Source organism: Schistocerca gregaria, chromosome 10 (genome assembly GCF_023897955.1).
Source record: "Schistocerca gregaria isolate iqSchGreg1 chromosome 10, iqSchGreg1.2, whole genome shotgun sequence".
NCBI lineage: Eukaryota > Metazoa > Arthropoda > Insecta > Orthoptera > Acrididae > Schistocerca > Schistocerca gregaria.
The window spans coordinates 85131921-85153506 of NC_064929.1; the positions used below are offsets into that span (position 1 = coordinate 85131921).

The window sequence follows — 21586 nt, forward strand, 5'->3', positions numbered from 1 at the left end:
TGAAGCAAGGACCTCTCGTTGAGCAGCTGCTCACGCTAACCACGGGACCACGGCACTCCTGAGCTCACATTATCCTTGATGTTGCTTATCTTGCGCATGGACTACTCACTTTGTGTATCTTGCTTATTTTTTTCATAGTTCCACACAAGTTCTTCCTGTTTTCTCGAGTGATCTGTGTTCAGTGTTTCAAGGCCTATCCACTGTGCCAACTTATAACACAGTCTGAGGGGGGTGCGATGGGGAGGTTCCCTTGTAAGAAGCGCGTAGCAGTGCTGGAGTTTTGCCGAATATTGTTCCATTCTCTTCAAAAATTAAATTACATTCGGAGCTACATTGTTCCTTTGCTCTCTTTTTACGCCTGAACTGCAACTGCCTACGTCATTGTATTGGACCGCTGGGTGGCCAGTGCTGTCCAAGTTTAATACGCCGGCAAAGCTGTTGTCCCGCATTATCGCTCAGCCTATGTGCGTGTGACACAGCATAAGACGTATCCTTATGATCGTACTGACTGTATTGGTCACAGCTTGGCTTCCGCTCCACATGAAACGAAATCCAATGAGACTGAAGGAAACGCGAAAGAATACATGGCGTAATGTTTACATCAGGTTTATTCTTATGATGAAGGGAGTATATTCTGAAACGTAGTGGTTGGAGCAAGATAACAGTGTGTTGGCTCTCAACATATATCGCGCTGTAGAGATTGTTCTGAGTCCTTCCATTCCATCGTTAATTGATTCTTTCATATTTATCGTTATGCTGCGTACGATTCTGCTGAGATTCCCCTCTCTCGGCGTGTCTGGTGTTATCGATCTTCGAGTCGTTGCTTTCTGGTAGCTTTGGGTAAGGGAATCGGGTCTTTCGGGGGGATGGCCGGGTGGTTGCCTAGCGGTGACGAGTTGGTCGGTCGGTTTTAAAAATCGGGAATTACAGAATGTTGTACTGGGAGACCGCGGCGTAACGTGGCGATGGAGAGTCGGCTGTTGTTCCGAGAAGCCACGTGGTCTATCCTGGCGGTGCGAGACGTGCGGGACGAGTTGACGGTACAAGGCTGTGAGCTCTCGGTGTGAACACCCGGGGGCCACGGCTGTGGTTCCGAGTCACTGGCAGCGGCAACGGGTGCCTTTAAATTTTCCGTCTGGAGGCGGGAATGACGGACTAGTAACTCGCCTAACCTGAGGAGTGGTATTTCGCCGCCGTGGGTGCAGAGGAGACGAGGGCTCCGGTGACAGAGCGCGTGGCTGCGTGACTGTGGCCAGTTGGGTACCCTGGCGACGTGGACACGGTCGGGTGTGAGGAACGAGTTTAGATGTTAATTGAAGAGTTTTGATTTGTGCTACCAGTGTCTTTTCTGCCTTGTGGCCTCCTGCGTTCGGGTTTCCTGTCGCTGTCGCCGGTGTAATTATAGACAGTGATTTTTTGGCTTCTTATTAGTACAGTCTGAGAGGAAGTGTATTTTTGGGCAGGTTTATCGTTCCTGATTTGATTTCTCCTCCTCTCTTGGCCTAGCATGAGGTCGATGTGATTGCTGAATGTGAGGCGTTGTGGGTCTGTTACCCCCGCTTCTAGCCTGAGCGTCCTTCGGGAGACAATGGTGGCCGCCCTTCAGCCGGTCGGTTAATTATTTCTATCCCAGGACATTTTGGTGGCAGGTCATGGTATTGAAGTTATTAGGTATTGTAAAATGTTAAATTGTTGTATTTTACTCTGACTGTCTTTGGCCACCGTTTAAAAAAGTTAAGTTTACCTTTCATTGGTGGGTTTTTTAGAATTAAGTGGCTTTAAATTTGTTAGTTATTGTAAAAGGTGCATGACCGTATCTTTACTTTGATTGTTTTAATGTAGTTGACATCCTTTGAAAATGTTACTTTTGTCTCCCTGTTAGCGAGCCCTTGTAATTTAATATCTCGTTGAGCCAAAGTTTGAAAGAAGTGTCTCCCTACATCTTCGGTAGCGAAATTGTATGCAAATTGGTGTTTTGGTTTCATTACTTGGAAACTTTTAATTTTGTTATGAAATAAGCCACAGCTGCAAAATACTAACGCGAATTCTTTACAGACAAATGGAAAAACTGGTAGAAGCCGACGACGGCGAAGATCAGTTTAGATACCGTAGAAATGTTTGGACACGTGAGGCAATACTGACCCCACGAGTTATCTTAGAAGAAAGATTAAGGAAACGCAAACCTACGTTTCTATCATTTGTAGACTTAGAGAAAGCCTTTTACAATGTTAACTAGAATACTCTCTTTCAAATTCTGAAGGTTGCAGGGGTAAAATACCGGCACCGAAAGGCTATTTAGAATTTGTACAGAAACAAGATGGCAGTAATAAGAGTCGAGGGGCATGAGAAGGAAGCAGTGGTTGGGAAGGGAGTGACACAGGGTTGTAGCCTTTCCCGAATGTTATTCAATATGTACACTCCTGGAAATGGAAAAAAGAACACATTGACACCGGTGTGTCAGACCCACCATACTTGCTCCGGACACTGCGAGAGGGCTGTACAAGCAATGATCACATGCACGGCACAGCGGACACACCAGGAACCGCGGTGTTGGCCGTCGAATGGCGCTAGCTGCGCAGCATTTGTGCACCGCTGCCGTCAGTGTCAGCCAGTTTGCCGTGGCATACGGAGCTCCATCGCAGTCTTTAACACTGGTAGCATGCCGCGACAGCGTGGACGTGACCCGTATGTGCAGTTGACGGACTTTGAGCGAGGGCGTATAGTGGGCATGCGGGAGGCCGGGTGGACGTACCGCCGAATTGCTCAACACGTGGGGCGTGAGGTCTCCACAGTACATCCATGTTGCCGGCAGTGGTCGGCGGAAGGTGCACGTGCCCGTCGACCTGGGACCGGACCGCAGCGACGCACGGATGCACGCCAAGACCGTAGGATCCTACGCAGTGCCGTAGGGGGCCGCACCGCCACTTCCCAGCAAATTAGGGACACTGTTGCTCCTGGGGTATCGGCGAGGACCATTCGCAACCGTCTCCATGAAGCTGGGCTACGGTCCCGCACACCGTTAGGCCGTCTTCCGCTCACGCCCCAACATCGTGCAGCCCGCCTCCAGTGGTGTCGCGACAGGCGTGAATAGAGGGACGAATGGAGACGTGTCGTCTTCAGCGATGAGAGTCGCTTCTGCCTTGGTGCCAATGATGGTCGTATGCGTGTTTGGCGCCGTGCAGGTGAGCGCCACAATCAGGACTGCATAAGACCGAGGCACACAGGGCCAACACCCGGCATCATGGTGTGGGGAGCGATCTCCTACACTGGCCGTACACCTCTGGTGATCGTCGAGGGGACACTGAATAGTGCACGGTACATCCAAACCGTCATCGAACCCATCGTTCTACCATTCCTAGACCGGCAAGGGAACTTGCTGTTCCAACAGGACAATGCACGTCCGCATGTATCCTGTGCCACCCAACGTGCTCTAGAAGGTGTAAGTCACCTATCCTGGCCAGCAAGATCTCCGAATCTGTCCCCCATTGAGCATGTTTGGGACTGGATGAAGCGTCGTCTCATGCGGTCTGCATGTCCAGCACGAACGCTGGTCCAACTGAGGCGCCAGGTGGAAATGGCATGGCAAGCCGTTCCACAGGACTACATCCATGAGTTTCTTAGAAGTAGATACCTTAGGGGTTGCGAAGCAACTCAAATCGCTTGATACGGGCAAGTCTTCAGGTCCAGATTGTATACCGATTAGGTTCCTTTCAGATTACGCTGATACTATAGCTCCCTACTTAGCACTCATATACAACCGCTCGCTCACCGATAGATCTGTACCTACAGATTGGAAAATTGCGCAGGTCGCACCAGTGTTCAAGAAGGGTAGTAGGAGTAATCCATTTAACTACAGACCTATATCATTGACGTCGGTTTGCAGTAGGGTTTTGGAGCATATACTGTATTCAAACATTATGAATCACCTCGAAGGGAACGATCTATTGACACGTAATCAGCATGGCTTCAGAAAACATCGCTCTTGTGCAACGCAGCTAGCTCTTTATTCGCACGAAGTAATGGCCGCTATCGACAGGGGATCTCAAGTTGATTCCGTATTTCTAGATTTCCGGAAAGCTTTTGACACCGTTCCTCACAAGCGACTTCTAATCAAGCTGCGGAGCTATGGGGTATCGTCTCAGTTGTGCGACTGGATTCGTGATTTCCTGTCAGGAAGGTCGCAGTTCGTAGTAATAGACGGCAAATCATCGAGTAAAACTGAAGTGATATCAGGTGTTCCCCAGGGAAGCGTCCTGGGACCTCTACTGTTCCTGATCTATATAAATGACCTGGGTGACAATCTGAGCAGTTCTCTTAGGTTGTTCGCAGATGATGCTGTAATTTACCGTCTAGTAAGGTCATCCGAAGACCAGTATCAGCTGCAAAGCGATTTAGAAAAGATTGCTGTATGGTGTGTCAGGTGGCAGTTGACGCTAAATAACGAAAAGTGTGAGATTATCCACATGAGTTCCAAAAGAAATCCGTTGGAATTCGATTACTCGATAAATAGTACAATTCTCAAGGCTGTCAATTCAACTAAGTACCTGGGTGTTAAAATTACGAACAACTTCAGTTGGAAGGACCACATAGATAATATTGTCGGGAAGGCGAGCCAAAGGTTGCGTTTCATTGGCAGGACACTTAGAAGATGCAACAAGTCCACTAAAGAGACAGCTTACACTACACTCGTTCGTCCTCTGTTAGAATATTGCTGCGCGGTGTGGGATCCTTACCAGGTGGGATTGACGGAGGACATCGAGAGGGTGCAAAGAAGGGCAGCTCGTTTTGTATTATCGCGTTATAGGGGAGAGAGTGTGGCAGATATGATACACGAGTTGGGATGGAAGTCATTACAGCATAGACGTTTTTCGTCGCGGCGAGACCTTTTTACGAAATTTCAGTCACCAACTTTCTCTTCCGAATGCGAAAATATTTTGTTGAGCCCAACCTACATAGGTAGGAATGATCATCAAAATAAAATAAGAGAAATCAGAGCTCGAACAGAAAGGTTTAGGTGTTCGTTTTTCCCGCTCGCTGTTCGGGAGTGGAATAGTAGAGAGATAGTATGATTGTGGTTCGATGAACCCTCTGCCAAGCACTTAAATGTGAATTGCAGAGTAGTCATGTAGATGTAGATGTAGATGTAGATCCAGCATCTCTATGATCGTCTCCATGGGAGAATAGCAGCCTGCATTGCTGCGAAAGGTGGATATACACTGTACTAGTGCCGACATTGTGCATGCTCTGTTGCCTGTGTCTATGTCGCTGTGGTTCTGTCAGTGTGATCATGTGATGTATCTGACCCCAGGAATGTGTCAATAAAGTTTCCCCTTCCTGGGACAATGAATTCACGGTGTTCTTATTTCAATTTCCAGGAGTGTATATTGAGCAAGCAGTAAAGGAAAAAAAAGAAAAATTCGGAGTTGGAATTAAAATCCATGGAGAAGAAATAACAACTTTGAGGTTCACCGATGACATCGTAATTCTGTCAATGGACTTGGAAGAGCAGTTGAACGGAATGTACAGTGTCTTGAAAGGAGGATATAAGATAAACATCAACAAAAGCAAAACAAGGATAATGAAATGTAGTTGAATTAAATCAACTGATGCTGAGGGAGTTAGATTGGGAAATGAGACAGTTAAAGTAGTAAAGGAGTTTTGCTGTTTGGGGAGCAAAATAACTGATGTTGGTCGAAGTAGAGAGAATATAAAATGTAGACTGGTAATGGCAAGGAAAGCGTTTCTGAAGGAGAGAAATTTGTTAACATCGAGTATAGATTTATGTGTCAGGAACTCGTTTCTGAAAGTATTTGTATGGAGTGTAGCCGTGTATGGAAGTGAAACATGGACGATAAATAGTTTAGAGAAGAAGAGAATAGGAGCTTTCGAAATGTGGTGCTACAGAAGATTACATGGGTAGATAACATAACTAATGAGGAGGTATTGGATTGGGGAGGAGTTTGTGGCACAACTTGACTAGAAGAAGGGATCGGCTGGTATAACATTTTCTGAGGCGTCAAGGGATCACAAATGTAGTATTGGAGGGCAGCGCGGAGGGTAAAAATCGTAGAGGGAGACCAAGAGATGAATACACTAAGCAGATTCAGAAGGATGTAGGCTGCAGTAGGTACTGGGAGATGAAGAATCTTGCACAGGATAGAATAGCGTGGAGAACTACATCAATCCAGTCTCAGAACTGAAGACCACAACAACAACAACTTGGAAATTTTTTATTTTGTTATTAGATGCTTTGTCAAAGTCCGTTTTAAGTAAAATGGCTTGGCTATTAACGATAAAGTAAAGTTTTTAATTTCATTACTTGGAAAATTTTTATTTGTTATCGAATGTTTTATCAAAGCCTGTTTTAAGTAAAATGGCTTGGCCATTAACTGTAAAGTAAATTGTTTGGAAAAGGCACCCACGCCTGCTAGCTTTTTTGGATCTGTTCCTGGTCAAGTGGTAGAGAAATGACTTTTAATGGTTGAAGATGTAATGTCTCTTGCAGCGGTCTCTCCGCGATATTTTGAGAAATTTTATAAATTATATAACTCAGTACATATCTCGATATATCTCTTCTTACCTTGCCGATTCATAAACTTAAATATACGATGATTATCAATGCGAAGTAGTTTCGAGCCCTATTATTCCTTGGGGCGTCCATTTACTACGTGGAATAGATTCTTTGCTATCTATGTTTTGTCTTATGAAAAGAATGAAGGAGCTCTTGCGGATTAGCCGTGAAAGAACGAAGATGTGTATGTATGTATTGTTTAGCTAGTCGCCATCTTGATGAGATTCTGTTTGAGAAGGAATTTAATACATGAACTAAACTAAAGTAAGTGTGTTCGCGTATTATTTAACTGATTATTATTGACAGTGTCTGCTTACTACGCTGTGTTGCACGGGATCAGTGGGGAACGTCTGCTTTACACTGTACGAACCTGCCGTTTTGTACGTTCAAGATATCCGGTTTATTACTTTCAACAAATGGGCTAACACGGTCTTACCAGCAGATCTCCGGTCTTCCCCATGTGATCACCGAAAGTTAATAATTATTACAAATGTTTTCAGGAGATCGACTGACAATTTTCGTCGCACCGAGACTTCGAAATTGCTTCACTGCCTTATGGAGTTTAAGTTAAGCTCAATTTAATCAGGATAGAACAGTATTGAACTGTGTGAATGTGTTAACCCTCCTTTGTGAATGAAAATTCCCTTAATATACACGTGTTTTTTTTACTATCCTAATCAGTGAAGCTAAATCAGGCCGGTGTGAGAGAGGTTATTAAATTTTAGATCCCACAAAAAATATTAAAAAGTAATGAATAAAGAAATTGTAAAATGCAACTCGACAGTAACCAAGTAATTTTGGCCCCGTTTCCCAACTGGGGGTTGTCCTAACACCCGTCTCAAGCAACTGTGGTCGGCCGTATGAGACGGGTGAGGAATGAGAGAGAGAGAGAGAGAGAGAGAGAGAGAGACGGACCTCCTTGGCCTTGTCGGCGGTCATGTAGCTCCAGGGCGCGTTGAGCGTTCCAGACTGGAGGATCCCGCGCCGCACCAGCCCTCTGGTGACGGGCGACAGAAGGTGCAGCGAGACGGCGCCGCCGCCCGCAGACTCGCCGAACAGCGTGATCAGCTCCGGGGAACCCCCGAACGCCTGCGCGTTGTCGCGCAGCCACCGGATCGCCAGCGCCTGCAACGCCACACCCCGCCACACTCCCTTCAAACTCCCATCCACTGTTTATTTAATCGTGTCAGAATCATCGTACATAAAATCAGAATGATTAACACACACGCATCAAGTATATAACAAATACAAAAAGAGTATTGCAGTATCCACAACCGACAGCGGGAACGCCTAGAGCTGCAGATCGGAGCCGCCAGGCTGGGTGGAGCACGCACCACCAAGTAAACACAGGACGAGTCTGACAGACCAACGACAACTGAAACAACCGACCGCGACCGACTATGAGCGACACAACAAGGAAGAGATAAACATCGGAGGCTTGTGGGAACCACAACACCAAACACCAAAAGCAAGTCCACTTGGAACTAGAGCCAGGCAAATGTCAACAACGAGCAACGACCAGAACGCAGTGCCGCCGAGATAGACACGAAATCCAGAGCGAGCACCAGAGTGGCTGGACTAGGGTTCTTTTTTTTTTCTTTATTGATTTTCAATTCCCCCCGAAGGGGGCGGGCTGGCAGCAGCTTAGTACGGTGCTCTACAGCCTACAGACTTTTATTTTAAAAACGGAAGAAGAAAAGAAACAAGAAAAACAGGCGATAAAACGATGACGTAAAGTGTAAAATGGCGGAAAAATGCGGAAAGTTAAAACAGAAAGCAAAAGGGGTTGGCAGTGTTAATAAAAGACACAGGAATCAGACACACAATTAAAAAAGACGGCGACAGTCTGGTTTCTGTTCGCAAGAGATAAAAAGCACACCCAGCGACAGTATGACGGCCGTTCTCAACACTTCCAAACAAAAACACAACACGGAACACTCGCTGTAATACACTCACTGTAGAACACTGCACGAAAGCGGCGGCACAAAGATGACACTCCCGAGCCAAAGTCAGATGGCGAGGGGGGCCTGGAGGAGGGGGAAGAACAAGGAGGGAGGAAGGAAAAAACGAAAAAGGGGGGAACGAAGGAGGGAGAGGACTCATAAAGGGGGAGAGGGGCAGGGCAGACGCGAGAGGGATTGAGAGGAGGCAGAGGAGCGAAATGCAAAAGGACTCGGGGGAGAGAAGGGGGCAGAGAAAAAAAGAGGATGGCAGGATGGAGAGGGAGCCCGGGAAAAGGACAGAGAAAAGGAGGGGGAGTGAGGATCAGAGTTGATAGCAGGGATAATGGAGGCAGAGAGGGCATCTGGAGGGAGAGAGGGCATCACCCAAGAGGGGGAGATGATGAAAGCCACCTTTGGAAAGGAGATGAAGGGTGTAGAGATGGGGGGTAGGGGGGACACAACAGTGGCAGGGGGTGGGGATGGGAGAGGAGAGCAGCAACCAGGGGGTGAGGGGGTTCAAGTGGACTAGGGCAGAGCGGGTCCCTATATACGAAACCGGAGGGAGCGGCTATTGGCCTCGCTGTGCGGAATAGCCGCCGAGGAAGTGGAGCCCTCTATGGGCTGACCACGGCCATTTGTTCTGCCGCGTGTTCCACTTCCACGGCGGAAGGTAATACAAGTATAAAAGTATACAGATATTTAAGCAGGGTCAAGTGCTTCCTAATTTTATGAAGTCTTGGACCAGAACCTCTCCACGTCCAGCGCTTCTGAGGTGGCATTCATCAAATCCTTCATGGTGCAGGTGCTTGGGCACAGCACACACTGCATGAGGCGGGTGGTGGTTTGAGTGTGTCCACAGTCACACAACGCCAGTTCATTTGAGAGGCCTCATTTGCACATATTCTCTTTGGATCGTGTGACACCAGAGCGCAGATTTCCATGTCGTCCATCCTTCCATATGGCCGGAAAGGGTTCTCTGTTTGGGACTAACCATTCCCCAAGGTGTGCGTTTCCTTCTCGCCACACTGCCAGCCTCACTTGCTGTGGTGTCCCGACGATGTTTTCTGCTGTGTGCAGGAAGCTTTTTCTACATTTTAGTCGACAGCGGGCTGGCTGGTGTTTGTACAGCTGCTGAACGGGTAAGGTTAACACCTTTGTCTTTTCCTTCCTGGCCGCTACTTTCCTTCTAATATCTGGTGGGGCCACGCCTGCAAGCAGTACAGTTTATCTGTCGGGGTTGGTCTGAGACAGCCTGTGATGATGCGGCAGGATTCATTAAGTGGTACGTCCACTTGCTTGGCGTGGCTAGAATTGTACCACACTGGGCAGGCGTACTCCGCTGTTGAATAGCACAAAGCGAGAGCTGTGGTTCTCACTATTCCAGGCAGCGCCTCCCATGTAGTTTGCGCATAATGTTGTTTATCGCGGCTACTTTGTGTTTAGTGTTCATGCGGTGCTTTTTATAGGTGAGTGCTCATCCGAGGTAACGCCCAAGTATTTTAGTGTTTCGCAATGTTCCAGGGGCACCCCTTCCCAGTTCAGCTGTAGTCTTCTTGCAGATTGTCTGTTCTTTAGGTGGGAGGCGCATGTTTGCCTTTTCCCTGGGTTGGTTTGAGGTGGTTCCCCTTATAGTAGGTGGCAAGCTGTTCGAGGGCTTCTGCCAGGTTCCATTCAACAGTTTCAAAGCTGTCTGCTTGAGCGGTAATGGCGCAATCATCTGCATATATGAAGCCTTCGGTGCCTTGCCGGAGGGTCTCGTCATTGGTCCACTGTGAAACTGAAACACAGAGATTTTTTACAAGTGGCTGCCACCTGTCCCCTCTGTGCCGATTTCACATATTCCTTTCAGCACTCAACACAGGATCTCATTGCAGCACAGACTGCCTAAACTCACTACCCCTATCCTCCAGTGTTTCTGACCATGTATCGGATATTACACTCATTCTCATAAATTAAGGATACTTACAGAATGTGGTGCCACAGAATGGGCCACTACACAAAACTGCCACTAATAGCATAGGCACATTGGGAACAATAAGGTGAGACGGCCGGAGTGACCGTGCGGTTCTAGTCGCTACAGTCTGGAACCGAGCGACCGCTACGGTCGCAGGTTCGGGAATGGATGTGTGTGATGTCCTTAGGTTAGTTGCGTTTGATTAGTTCTAAGTTCTAGGCGACTCATGACCTCAGAAGTTACGTCACATAGTGCTCAGAGCCATTTGAACCATTTTTGATAAAACCGTCCCGAAACACATGTGCTACAAAACGCCACTGTTTCCTGCGCATCTAACCCGACATCAATAAGGGATATGATCACCGTACAGACGTACACAGGCCGCACAACGGGTTGGCAAACTCTGAATCAGGTGGTCGAGCAGCTGCTGGGGTATAGCCTCCCATTCTTCCACGTGCCTGTCAGAGCTCATGAAGTGTCGTAGGGGTTTGAAGACGTGCAGCGATACATCGAACGAGAGCATCCCAGACGTGCTCGATGGGGTTTAGGTCTGGAGAACAGGCAGGCCACTCCATTCGCCTGACATCTTCTGTTTCAAGGTGGGGCCGTGCGTTATCATCCATCAGGAGGAAGGGGGGACCCACTGCACCCCTGAAAAGGCGGACACACTGGTGCAAAATTGCGACCCAATACACCTGACCTGCTACAGTTCCTCTGTCAGATATACAGGGGTGTGCGTGCACCAATGACAATCCCACCCTACACCATCAAACCACGACCTGCATACAGGTCCCTTTCAACGACATTAAGTGGGTGGTATCCGGTTCACAGTTCACGCCAGACGAAAACCCAGTGGAAAGCAGTGTTCTGACTATACCTGGACTCATCCGTGAACATAACCTGGGACCACTGTTCCAATGACCATGTACTGTGTTCTTGACACCAGGCTTTACGGGCTCTCCTGTGACCAGGCGGAATGCATCTTGCAGCTCTCCAGGTGAATAAACCGTGTCTCTTCACTCGTCTGTAGACTGTGTGTGTCTGGAGACATCTGTCCCAGTGGCTGCGGTAAGGTCCCGAGCAAGGCTACCTGCAGTACTCCGTGGCCGTCTGCGGGCACTGATGGTGAGATATCGGTTTTCTTGCGGTGTTGTACATTTCGGACGTCGTGTGCTGTAGCGCCTGGACACGTTTTCTGTCTCCTGGAATCCTTGACATAATCTTGAGATCACACTTTGTGGCACACGGAGGGCCCGTGCTGCGAGCTGCTGTGTTTGACCAGCCTCCAGTTGCCCTAGTATTCTACTCCTCATAACGTCATCAATATGTATTCTTTGAGGTATTTTCAACACACAGTCACCATTAGCACGTCTGGAAACGTCTGCACACTTACTCGCTGCACCGTACTCCGACATGCACCAACACACCTCTGCGTATGTGGACTGCTGCCAGCGCCACCGTGCGACGACCGCAGGTCAAATGCACCGGATGGTCATACCCAAAGGTGATTTAAACCTACAAAGCGCCCAGCAGAGCGTTGTTTCACCATGTATCAGCATTATCCTTCATTTATGAGTCTTAGTGTATAATAGCAAAATTTGCCGTGTACACCTTGAGTACTGTTTCTCAAGCGATGGCTACTGTAATAAGGGGTGTCCAGGAAGTAAGGACGAATTTGAATTTTGCGCCATTTTGCCATGTGACGGTTGGCAGCCGTGGTTTTTTCATGTTTGTTATCTGCAATCCTTGTCTCTAGTAGCCTGATAGCATTCGTTTGGTGCTGTGTATCTGGTACTGCAGTACTGCTTGTCAGTTAATGGCTTCTGTAGTAAGTGGTGTCCAGGAAATAAGGACGAATTTGAGTTTTATGCCAATTCGTCGTGTGACCGTCCGCAGCCGAGGTCTTTTCATGTATGTTATCTGCAATTCTTCCCACTGGTGGCCTGATAGCTTTTGTGTGGTGAGCATTGTTGTCTGGTGTTTACGTTCGTCAGGGAGCATGTGACAACTGAGCATCGTATCCAAGTGATAAAAAGCTATTACAAAAACAGTGGAAGTTCCGCGGCAGCCGTTCGTGAATTGCGTGTGACACCAGGACGTAATGCTGCTCCAAACGAATCATCACGTCGAAAGCTGATGCGGCAATTTGAGACCACGGGTTCCGTTTCAAACGTTAAGTAAACTGGACGACCACGCTCTGCTCGAACGCGAGAAAAAATTGCCGGCGTGTGTGACAATGTGACCGTATGCCGCAGAAAATCGGTTCGCCGAAGAGCTGAAAAATCTAATTTCTCACCCAGTTCACTGCATGAAATCCTCTGAAAAGATCTGAAAATGGCTGCGTACAAGAGTAATCTTAAACAAGAGTTGAAGCCTGCAGATCGCGGAAAGATACATCGATTTCCTCGGTGGATTCTTGGCACGACAAGCGGAGAACGAGAATTTCACAAAAAGAATAATTTTCTCAGATGAGGCGCACTTCCACCTCAGTGGATACGCCAGTAAGCAGAAGTGTGGAATTTGGGGTAAAGAAAATCCGCCAGTGACTGTGGAAGATCAAGTGCAGCTACAACGCACGACTGTGTGGTGGAGGGTCTGGGTAGGGGGAGCGATCGGCCCGAACTTTCTTGAAAATGATGAGGCAGCTGCCGTCACTGTGGATGGCCACCGTTACCGAAACATCCTTTCTGGTTGCTTTTCCCTCTCATTGATCAAAATGACGATTTTTGGTCTTAACAAGATAGTGCGACATGTCACCATCACGTGGAACCATTGTTCTGCTGAATGAAGTTTCCTCAAAAAATTGTCTCTTTGAGTGGCAACCACCAATCATGGGATCTTACGCCTTGTGACTTTCTTGTGAGGATTTGTGAAATCAATAGCGTACGCGAACAAACCATAAGCAATACACCAACTAACGGCACTCCACCAGATGTTTGTGAACGCGTTATCGAGAAATTCAATGAATATAGTAAGATGGTATCTGTTCATTCGGACATGTCCGAAAGACCAGATACCATCTTATATATATATATATATATATATATATATATATATATATATATATATATATATATATATATATATATGGCTCACCGGTCACTTGACCATCTTCTTCTTCTGTGCGAATGCACAAACAGTGCCCGAACTCTTACGGGAATCGGCAACGCGCCGCGAGTAATGAGTACTACGAATGTAGTGTGGGACAGTAAGTTGAGAATGGGGTGCGTGCGGGAGGCGTGCCAGAGATAAATCCCTGCAGTCGCGCTATCCTCTGTGTTCTCGGTGGCTCACGTAGATAGAGCGTCTGCCATGTAAGCAGCAGATCCCGGGTTCGAGTCCCGCTCAGGGTACACAGTTTCAACTGTCACCGTTGACGTATGTCAACGCCTGTATGCAGCTAATGGTGTTCATTTCATTGTAACTTCAATGAACTCATTGCCCGTTGCGGCGCGGTCTTGGGTGGTCATATGGAGGTTTTAATTTTTTGCATATAAATGGGAGAAGTTACTTAATGCGTTTGTAAAAACAGTTATGACTTTTCAGCATGCTTCCTATATTGCTCAATTTACTTTCTCCCAGAATTACAAAGAAAACCAAATTTTCTGACGAAGAGTAATTGCAAATATGTTTGCCGCATGTACATATCTACTCATTATATCTTGACAGGATACTATTTTATTTATTTTGACAATGACCACATGTCGCGAAAAAACTGAGAGGCCAATTAAAGCATTTAACGACACAAGATTGATACATAATCTGACTATACATTCTGCTATAAAAATTGCAGTTAAAAAAAGAAAAAAAGCCATTATTTTCGACAGATTGTATCTCATTGATTACGTTAGCGCCGGCCTGTGTGGCCGTGCGGTTCTAGGCGCTTCAGTCTGGAACCGCCTGACCGCTACGGTCGCAGGTTCGAATCCTGCCTCGGGCGTGGATGTGTGTGATGTCCTTAGGTTAGTTAGGTTTAATTAGTTCTAAGTTTAGGGGACTGATGACCACAGAAGTTAAGTTCCATAGTGCTCAGAGCCATTTGAACCATTTTTTTAAAAGGTTAGCAGATGGAGTGAAGACAATGTATTTTAGGACATGCCAAAACATGTGAATTGGGATAAAATCTGTCTCATACATCCTCTGTATTATCGATGTCATGCAGTACTAATGTGCACATCGCGGCGTGTTTATGCATGACTTTTCCAATTCACTTTAGCTCTCCTTTTGTTTCGTGTCTTAAGTAACTTGTAATTAGACGTTTCCCTAATGGTAGAATATTTAATTTTTGCCATTAGCAGTTTGAAGTCGCCTAGGGACTCGACATCAAATAGTTAAGTTTAGCATTCATAGTATTGTGGTGATCGTTATGTACCTGTCACAACAAAAACATGGAAACAAGTATATACTGAATAGGGCGACATATCTGGAGTTAGTTCTGTAGTAAAATATCCGTCCCGCACTGATGGCATTGACTGCAGCTATTTTGTTCCATGGCTTCACTCCTAGCGCACAAATTATTTTTAAAATCACGGTTTGTCTTTGTTAGTAACGTTAATTACAAGTTAGTGTACACACTTCGCGACAATCAGCAGTTTCCATGTCCTTTACAGGACGAACCAGCCAGAGAACGTAAAGTCCGCCAGTTATGCAAAACACCGTTTTTCCAAAGTTCCCCAGCATGCTTCAGCCCCTCTGTGCCATCATCAGTGGGTTTGTGTTTTATTCAACCAGTAATGTGAACATTTTCTCCGAATGCTTACAAAATTACGCAAATATCAGTTGAAACAATAATTTGTTTCTTTTACTTAATACTTTTACATTCTGTTTGCATGGTTTTGCAGTACCACTTGCGTATTATTTGGTACAGGTCGCTTGTCATCTGCAACCAATCGATATTGAGAAATTTTGTTGGGAGTTAACCTATCACTCTATGCTTTAAACGTAAATTAGTTTGTCGCGATATTTCACGCATGCATTCGTTTTTACTTACTTGTGTGGCAACCCCCTTTTTTCCAGCATCATGATGAGGTGTTGCGAAGGACACGTAAATATAACACATTTTCCGAAATTTGGTCGTAAAAAGCACTCAACACTTCATCAAACCACACTGTAATCGTCGTATTGTGTTCCCGAGCCCAATCAGGGTTCATTTGTTCACCAGTGAGTTTGGCGCCAAATTTAGGTTTTGTTTACATCTTATCTTTGTGTGTGTGTGTGTGTGTTCTCTAAGCTTCTTAGCTATTTGCGTTGCCTTGTACGTGGTGTTCCTTTAGTGTGTAAAATGGCGAGTCTTTGCAGAGTGTAGTGTATATATACTCCGATCGCAAGTCAAAGTGTGCCCTAGATAGCATGAAGAAGGGAACAGTGCCGGGTGATGATGTGCTCAGTGTTGACATCCTCAAACTGGCAGGAGAGGTAACAATAAATCACTTGGCAAAAGTATTTACTTCCTGCCTGCACTATGCTTCAATCCCACTATCGTGGAACAAGGCTAAGATTATTTTGATACACAAGAAAGGAAGTGTTGACAATATTAAAAACTACCGTCCTGTCAGCTTGCTCTCAATTTTGCAGAAAATTTTCACAAAGATCTTGTTAAACTGAATTAGTTCCACCCTACATTCAGCCCAACCTATAGAACAAGTAGGATTCCGCAGCAATTTTAGCACTATTGGCCACATTCCGACCGTTAGGGAAGTGATAAGCAGAGCGAATGAATACCAACTGCCTCTCTGCATTGCCTTTGTTGACTTTGAAATGGCATCTGACTCCGCTGGCCACGTAGCTGTCCTTCAAGCCTTTTGTGAACAAGGAGTGGGAGCAGCATACATGAAGTACTCAGGAAAATCTATGAGAATACCTCAGCTTATGTTAACATCGGCGAATCAACTCAAGAATTCTGCATTACGAGGGGTGTCAAGCAAGGCTATGCCATCTCCCCAAAACTCTTCTCTTCTGTACTGGAAATGGATATGTCAAAGCTGAGCTGGGATGGTACGGGAATTAGAACTAATGGAAGAAGGCTTACCAACTTGAGATTTGCTGATGATGTTGCCTTGGTGGCCAAAGACTTCACACAGCTTCAAAACTTAGTTACAGATCTTGCATCGGAATGTCAGCTGGTTGGCTTGAACATGAACCTTTCCGAAACAAAAGTAATGTCGAACAAATGGGTACCAGCTGGAGATGTGAAATTCAAGGACAGTCTATTAGAAGAAGTCAGTGAATATGTCTACCTTGGCCAGAAATCTATCGACGCATCAAGCTTGGCTGGCAAGCATTTGGGAAGAATTCAACTGTGATCAGATCAAAAATGACAATAAATCTGAAGAAAGCAGTATTCGATCAATGCATTCTCCCTGTGATGACGTATGGCTGCGAGACATGGACACTGAACTCATTTACAAAAGGGAAACTTAGGACAGAACAGAGAGCCGTGGAGAGATCAATGCTGGGCTATACAAGAAAGGAAACGAAAAGGGCAGATGACATCCGGGCTGTGACGACGGTGAACGACATCTTAGAGACAATAGGTTCCTTGACACGGCAGTGGGCTGGCCACATCGCAAGAAGAAAAGACAACAGATGGACGAAGCTAGTACTGGAGTGGTGTCCGAGAGAGCACCGGAGGCCTAGAGGAAGACCAGCAGACAGGTGTGACAAAGACATCGAGGAGATCGCTGGTAACACCTGGCAGAAAACTGCCCATGACCGTCCCACTTGGAGAAGACTTCTGAAAGCCTACCTGAATCCGACTCGAAGAGGCCACATCATTTCATGATTGAACTATCAGATGATGATGGAAAGTCCTTTAATGCGTTAAACAGTGTGCCTTTGCAGAGTGTAATGTATTCATTTATGAGCTGTTTTCCTTTTGCTATTGCCTTCTGTGTATGGAAGTTTTCCTCAATGGTGAGTCTGCTGTATAGACTGTACCTGGATTTTAGTATTCTTAAGTCTGTGTCTACTGTAGTTGCACAGACATGCTGAAACTTCAAAACCAGATACTCAGAGTATCTCAAAGCTTTAAAAAGCAATAGCTCGGGTAACACATCTGCTGACTACCTACACTCCTGGAAATTGAAATAAGAACACCGTGAATTCATTGTCCCAGGAAGGGGAAACTTTGTTGACACATTCCTAGGGTCAGATACATCACATGATCACACTGACAGAACCACAGGCACATAGACACAGGCAACAGAGCATGCACAATGTCGGCACTAGTACAGTGTATATCCACCTTTCGCAGCAATGCAGGCTGCTATTCTCCCATGGAGACGATCGTAGAGATGCTGGATGTAGTCCTGTGGAACGGCTTGCCATGCCATTTCCACCTGGCGCCTCAGTTGGACCAGCGTTCGTGCTGGACGTGCAGACCGCGTGAGACGACGCTTCATCCAGTCTCATACATGCTCAATTGGGGACAGATCCGGAGATCTTGCTGGCCAGTGTAGTTGACTTACACCTTCTAGAGCACGTTGGGAGGCACGGGATACATGCGGACGTGTATTGTCCTGTTGGAACAGCAAGTTCCCTTGCCGGTCTAGGAATGGTAGAACGATGGGTTCGATGACGGTTTGGATGTACCGTGCACTATTCAGTGTCCCCTCGACGATCACCAGAGGTGTACGGCCAGTGTAGGAGATCGCTCCCCACACCATGATGCCGGGTGTTGGCCCTGTGTGCCTCGGTCGTATGCAGTCCTGATTGTGGCGCTCACATGCACGGCGCCAAACACGCATACGACCATCATTGGCACCAAGGCAGAAGCGACTCTCATCGCTGAAGACGACACGTCTCCATTCGTCCCTCCATTCACGCCTGTCGCGACACCACTGGAGGCGGGCTGCACGATGTTGGGGCGTGAGCGGAAGACGGCCTAACGGTGTGCGGGACCGTAGCCCAGCTTCATGGAGACGGTTGCGAATGGTCCTCGCCGTTACCCCAGGAGCAACAGTGTCCCTAATTTGCTGGGAAGTGGCGGTGCGGTCCCCTACGGCACTGCGTAGGATCCTACGGTCTTGGCGTGCATCCGTGCGTCGCTGCGGTCCGGTCCCAGGTCGACGGGCACGTGCACCTTCCGCCGACCACTGGCGACAACATCGATGTACTGTGGAGACCTCACGCCCCACGTGTTGAGCAATTCGGCGGTACGTCCACCCGGCCTCCCGCATGCCCACTATACGCCCTCGCTCAAAGTCCGTCAACTGCACATACGGTTCACGTCCACGCTGTCGCGGCATGCTACCAGAGTTAAAGACTGCGATGGAGCTCCGTATGCCACGGCAAACTGGCTGACACTGACGGCAGCGGTGCACAAATGCTGCGCAGCTAGCGCCATTCGACGACCAACACCGCGGTTCCTGGTGTGTCCGCTGTGCCATGCGTGTGATCATTGCTTGTACAGCCCTCTCGCAGTGTCCGGAGCAAGAATGGTGGGTCTGACACACCGGTGTCAATGTGTTCTTTTTTCCATTTCCAGGAGTGTAATAGTCCACAATCACCACCCAACTACAACAGAAACAGACTTAAGAATACTAAAACGCAGCCACAGCCTACACAGCAGACTGAAGACTGAGGAACAGTTCCACATATAGAAGAGAGTAGCAGAAGGAAAATAGGTCATAAACGAATACATTACACTCTGAAAAGGCACAGTATTTAACGCATTAAAGGACTTTCCACAAAAGACAACACAAACAGCTAAAAAGTCTACAAATACACAGATAGACACACACACACGCACACACACACACACACACACACACACACACACACACACACACACAAAGATAAAATTCAAACAAAACCTAAATTTGGCGCCAACCTGTCTTGGGAACAGATGGACTCTGATTGGGCTCGGGCACACAACAACGACGATTACAGTGTGGTTTGGTGAAGTGTTGAGTGCTTTTTACGACCAAATTTCGGAAAATATATCTTATATTTACGTATGCTTCACAACACCTCATCAGAATGCTGACAAAAAAGGGGTTGCCAAACAAAAACGTAAGTAAAAAGGAAAACATGGGTGAAATATCGCGACTAACTAATTTACGTTTACAGCATAAAATGATAGGTTAACTCCCTACAAAATTTGTCATCAACATCGTTTGGTTGCAGATGACAAGCCAACTGTACCAAATAATACGCAAGTGGTCCTGCAAAACCATGCAAACCGAATGTAAAAGTATTAACTAAAAGAAACAAATTTCTGTTTCAACTAATATTTCCGTAATTTTGTAAGCATTCGGGGAAAATGTTCACATTACAGGTTGAATAAAACACAAACCCACTGATGATGGCACCTAGGGGCTGAAGCATGTTTGGCAACGTGGAAAAAACGGTGTTTTGCATTACTGGCGAACTTTAGGTTCTCTGGCTTCTTCGTCCTGTAAAGGACCTGGAAATTGCTCCTTGTCGCGAAGTGTGTATACTAACTTGTAATTATCTTACATCCAACAATTTTAACTGCAGACACGAAAAACACAAGGAGTTTGAGCCGTGGTAAAATTTGGCCTTTTGAAGAGCGCTCTGCAGCGCGTTGTGTGAAGCAGTCTCCCTCCGTTTCTGGCGGTGGCGCCGCTGTGGCAATCGCAGCTCTGGTGTCTCCCTCTGGTGGGGAAGCGGAAAGGTTGCCTGTTCACGTGCTTTTAAGGGGCGCTAGGAGCTAGGCAGGGGGTCAGTTTGTCAGCCTCGGTGAGTCTGGTCAGTTGATCAGCCAGGTCAGTGTGAGGCAGTTTCAAATGTGTGTGAAATCTTAGAGGACTTAACTGCTAAGGTCATCAGTCCCTAAGCTTACACATTACTTAACCTAAATTATCCTAAGGACGAACACACAGACCCATGCCCGAGGGAGGACTCGAACCTCCGCCAGGACCAGCCACACAGTCCATGACTGTAGCGCCTCGGACCGCTAGGCTAATCCTACACGGCAGTGTGGGGCAGTCAGTGTCTGTCTGTCGTCCCGAGTACGTTTTAGGCCGCCAGTCTGCTCGTGTTGCTCAGGCAATGGTCATTGGTGGTTGGATCGATCGGTTAGTCGGTTGCGCACGGAGACACGAGGTGACTGGTCCGCTTTGAGCGTCGGCGCATGTGAGGTCGCCACGTGAGTCCAGAGGGTCACGCCGTATAGCGAGGGGTAGTGGCTTCGCGGCCGACACGAGGGCAACAGGAGTCAACCCACGACATAGGGGTGGCCGGTGCGAGCTGCGACGCCGTGAGACGGGAGATCGGCGCGCCTTCCTGCGGCCGTTGAAGCGCCTGGCAGAGGACGGTTAGGGAGAGCGATCTGGGGGTGCTCCGCCAGGTCTTCGCCAGAAATCGCAGTTTATTAGGAGTTAAGTGACTGGTGATATGATGTTTCATTTACTTGTTAAATTCTACTTGTTTTCTTGGTCAGTCTCTCGTCCCCAGCTTGCTCGTCTTCCTCCCGTGCGCATTTGTTCGGGAGTTAGTGTCTGTCTGTCTGTGTGTCTGTCGGTCTGCCATACGTTAACACCTGCCTCTGTCATGTTTGTCGTATTCGGTGTTAACGAATTCATTGCTTAAGGTGTAAAGACCGAATTCCTAAGAAATGTTTCTATCTTTTTAGAGGCGGTATATGTGTTCAGATGGTTCAAATGGCTCTGATTACTATGGGACTTAACATCTGAGGTCATCAGCCCCCAGACTTAGAACTATTTAAACCTAACGACATCACACACATCGATGCCCGAGGCAGGCTTCGAACCTGCGACCATAGCAGCAGCGCGGTTCCGGACTGAAGCGCCTAGAACCGCTCAGCCACAACTGCCGGCTATATGTGTAATATAGAGGATCCAGAATGAGATTTTCACTCTGCAGCGGAGTGTGCGCTGATATGAAACTTCCTGGCAGATTAAAACTGTGTGCCCGACCGAGACTCGAACTCGGGACCTTTGCCTTTCGCGGGCAAGTGTTCTACCATCTGAGCTACCGAAGCACGACTCACGCCCGGTACTCACAGCTTTACTTCTGGCAGTATCCGTCTCCTACCTTCCAAACTTCCTTTCTTTCAGGAGTGCTAGTTCTGCAAGGTTCGCAGGAGAGCTTCTGTGGGGACTCGAACTCAGGACCTTTGCCTTTCGCGGGCAA

General features: G+C 47.2%; 1 protein-coding gene across 2 annotated transcripts in view; it reads right to left on the reverse strand.

Moving 5' to 3' along the window:
* The window catches only part of LOC126293695 (acetylcholinesterase-like), an 824325-nt gene that overhangs the window by 584873 nt on the left and 217866 nt on the right, over nucleotides 1-21586 (reverse strand). For both annotated transcript variants that reach the window (XM_049986998.1, XM_049986997.1), the window contains exon 5: nucleotides 7487-7696. In XM_049986998.1, the coding sequence (XP_049842955.1) occupies nucleotides 7487-7696 (210 nt within the window). The remainder of the gene's footprint in view (nucleotides 1-7486; nucleotides 7697-21586) is intronic.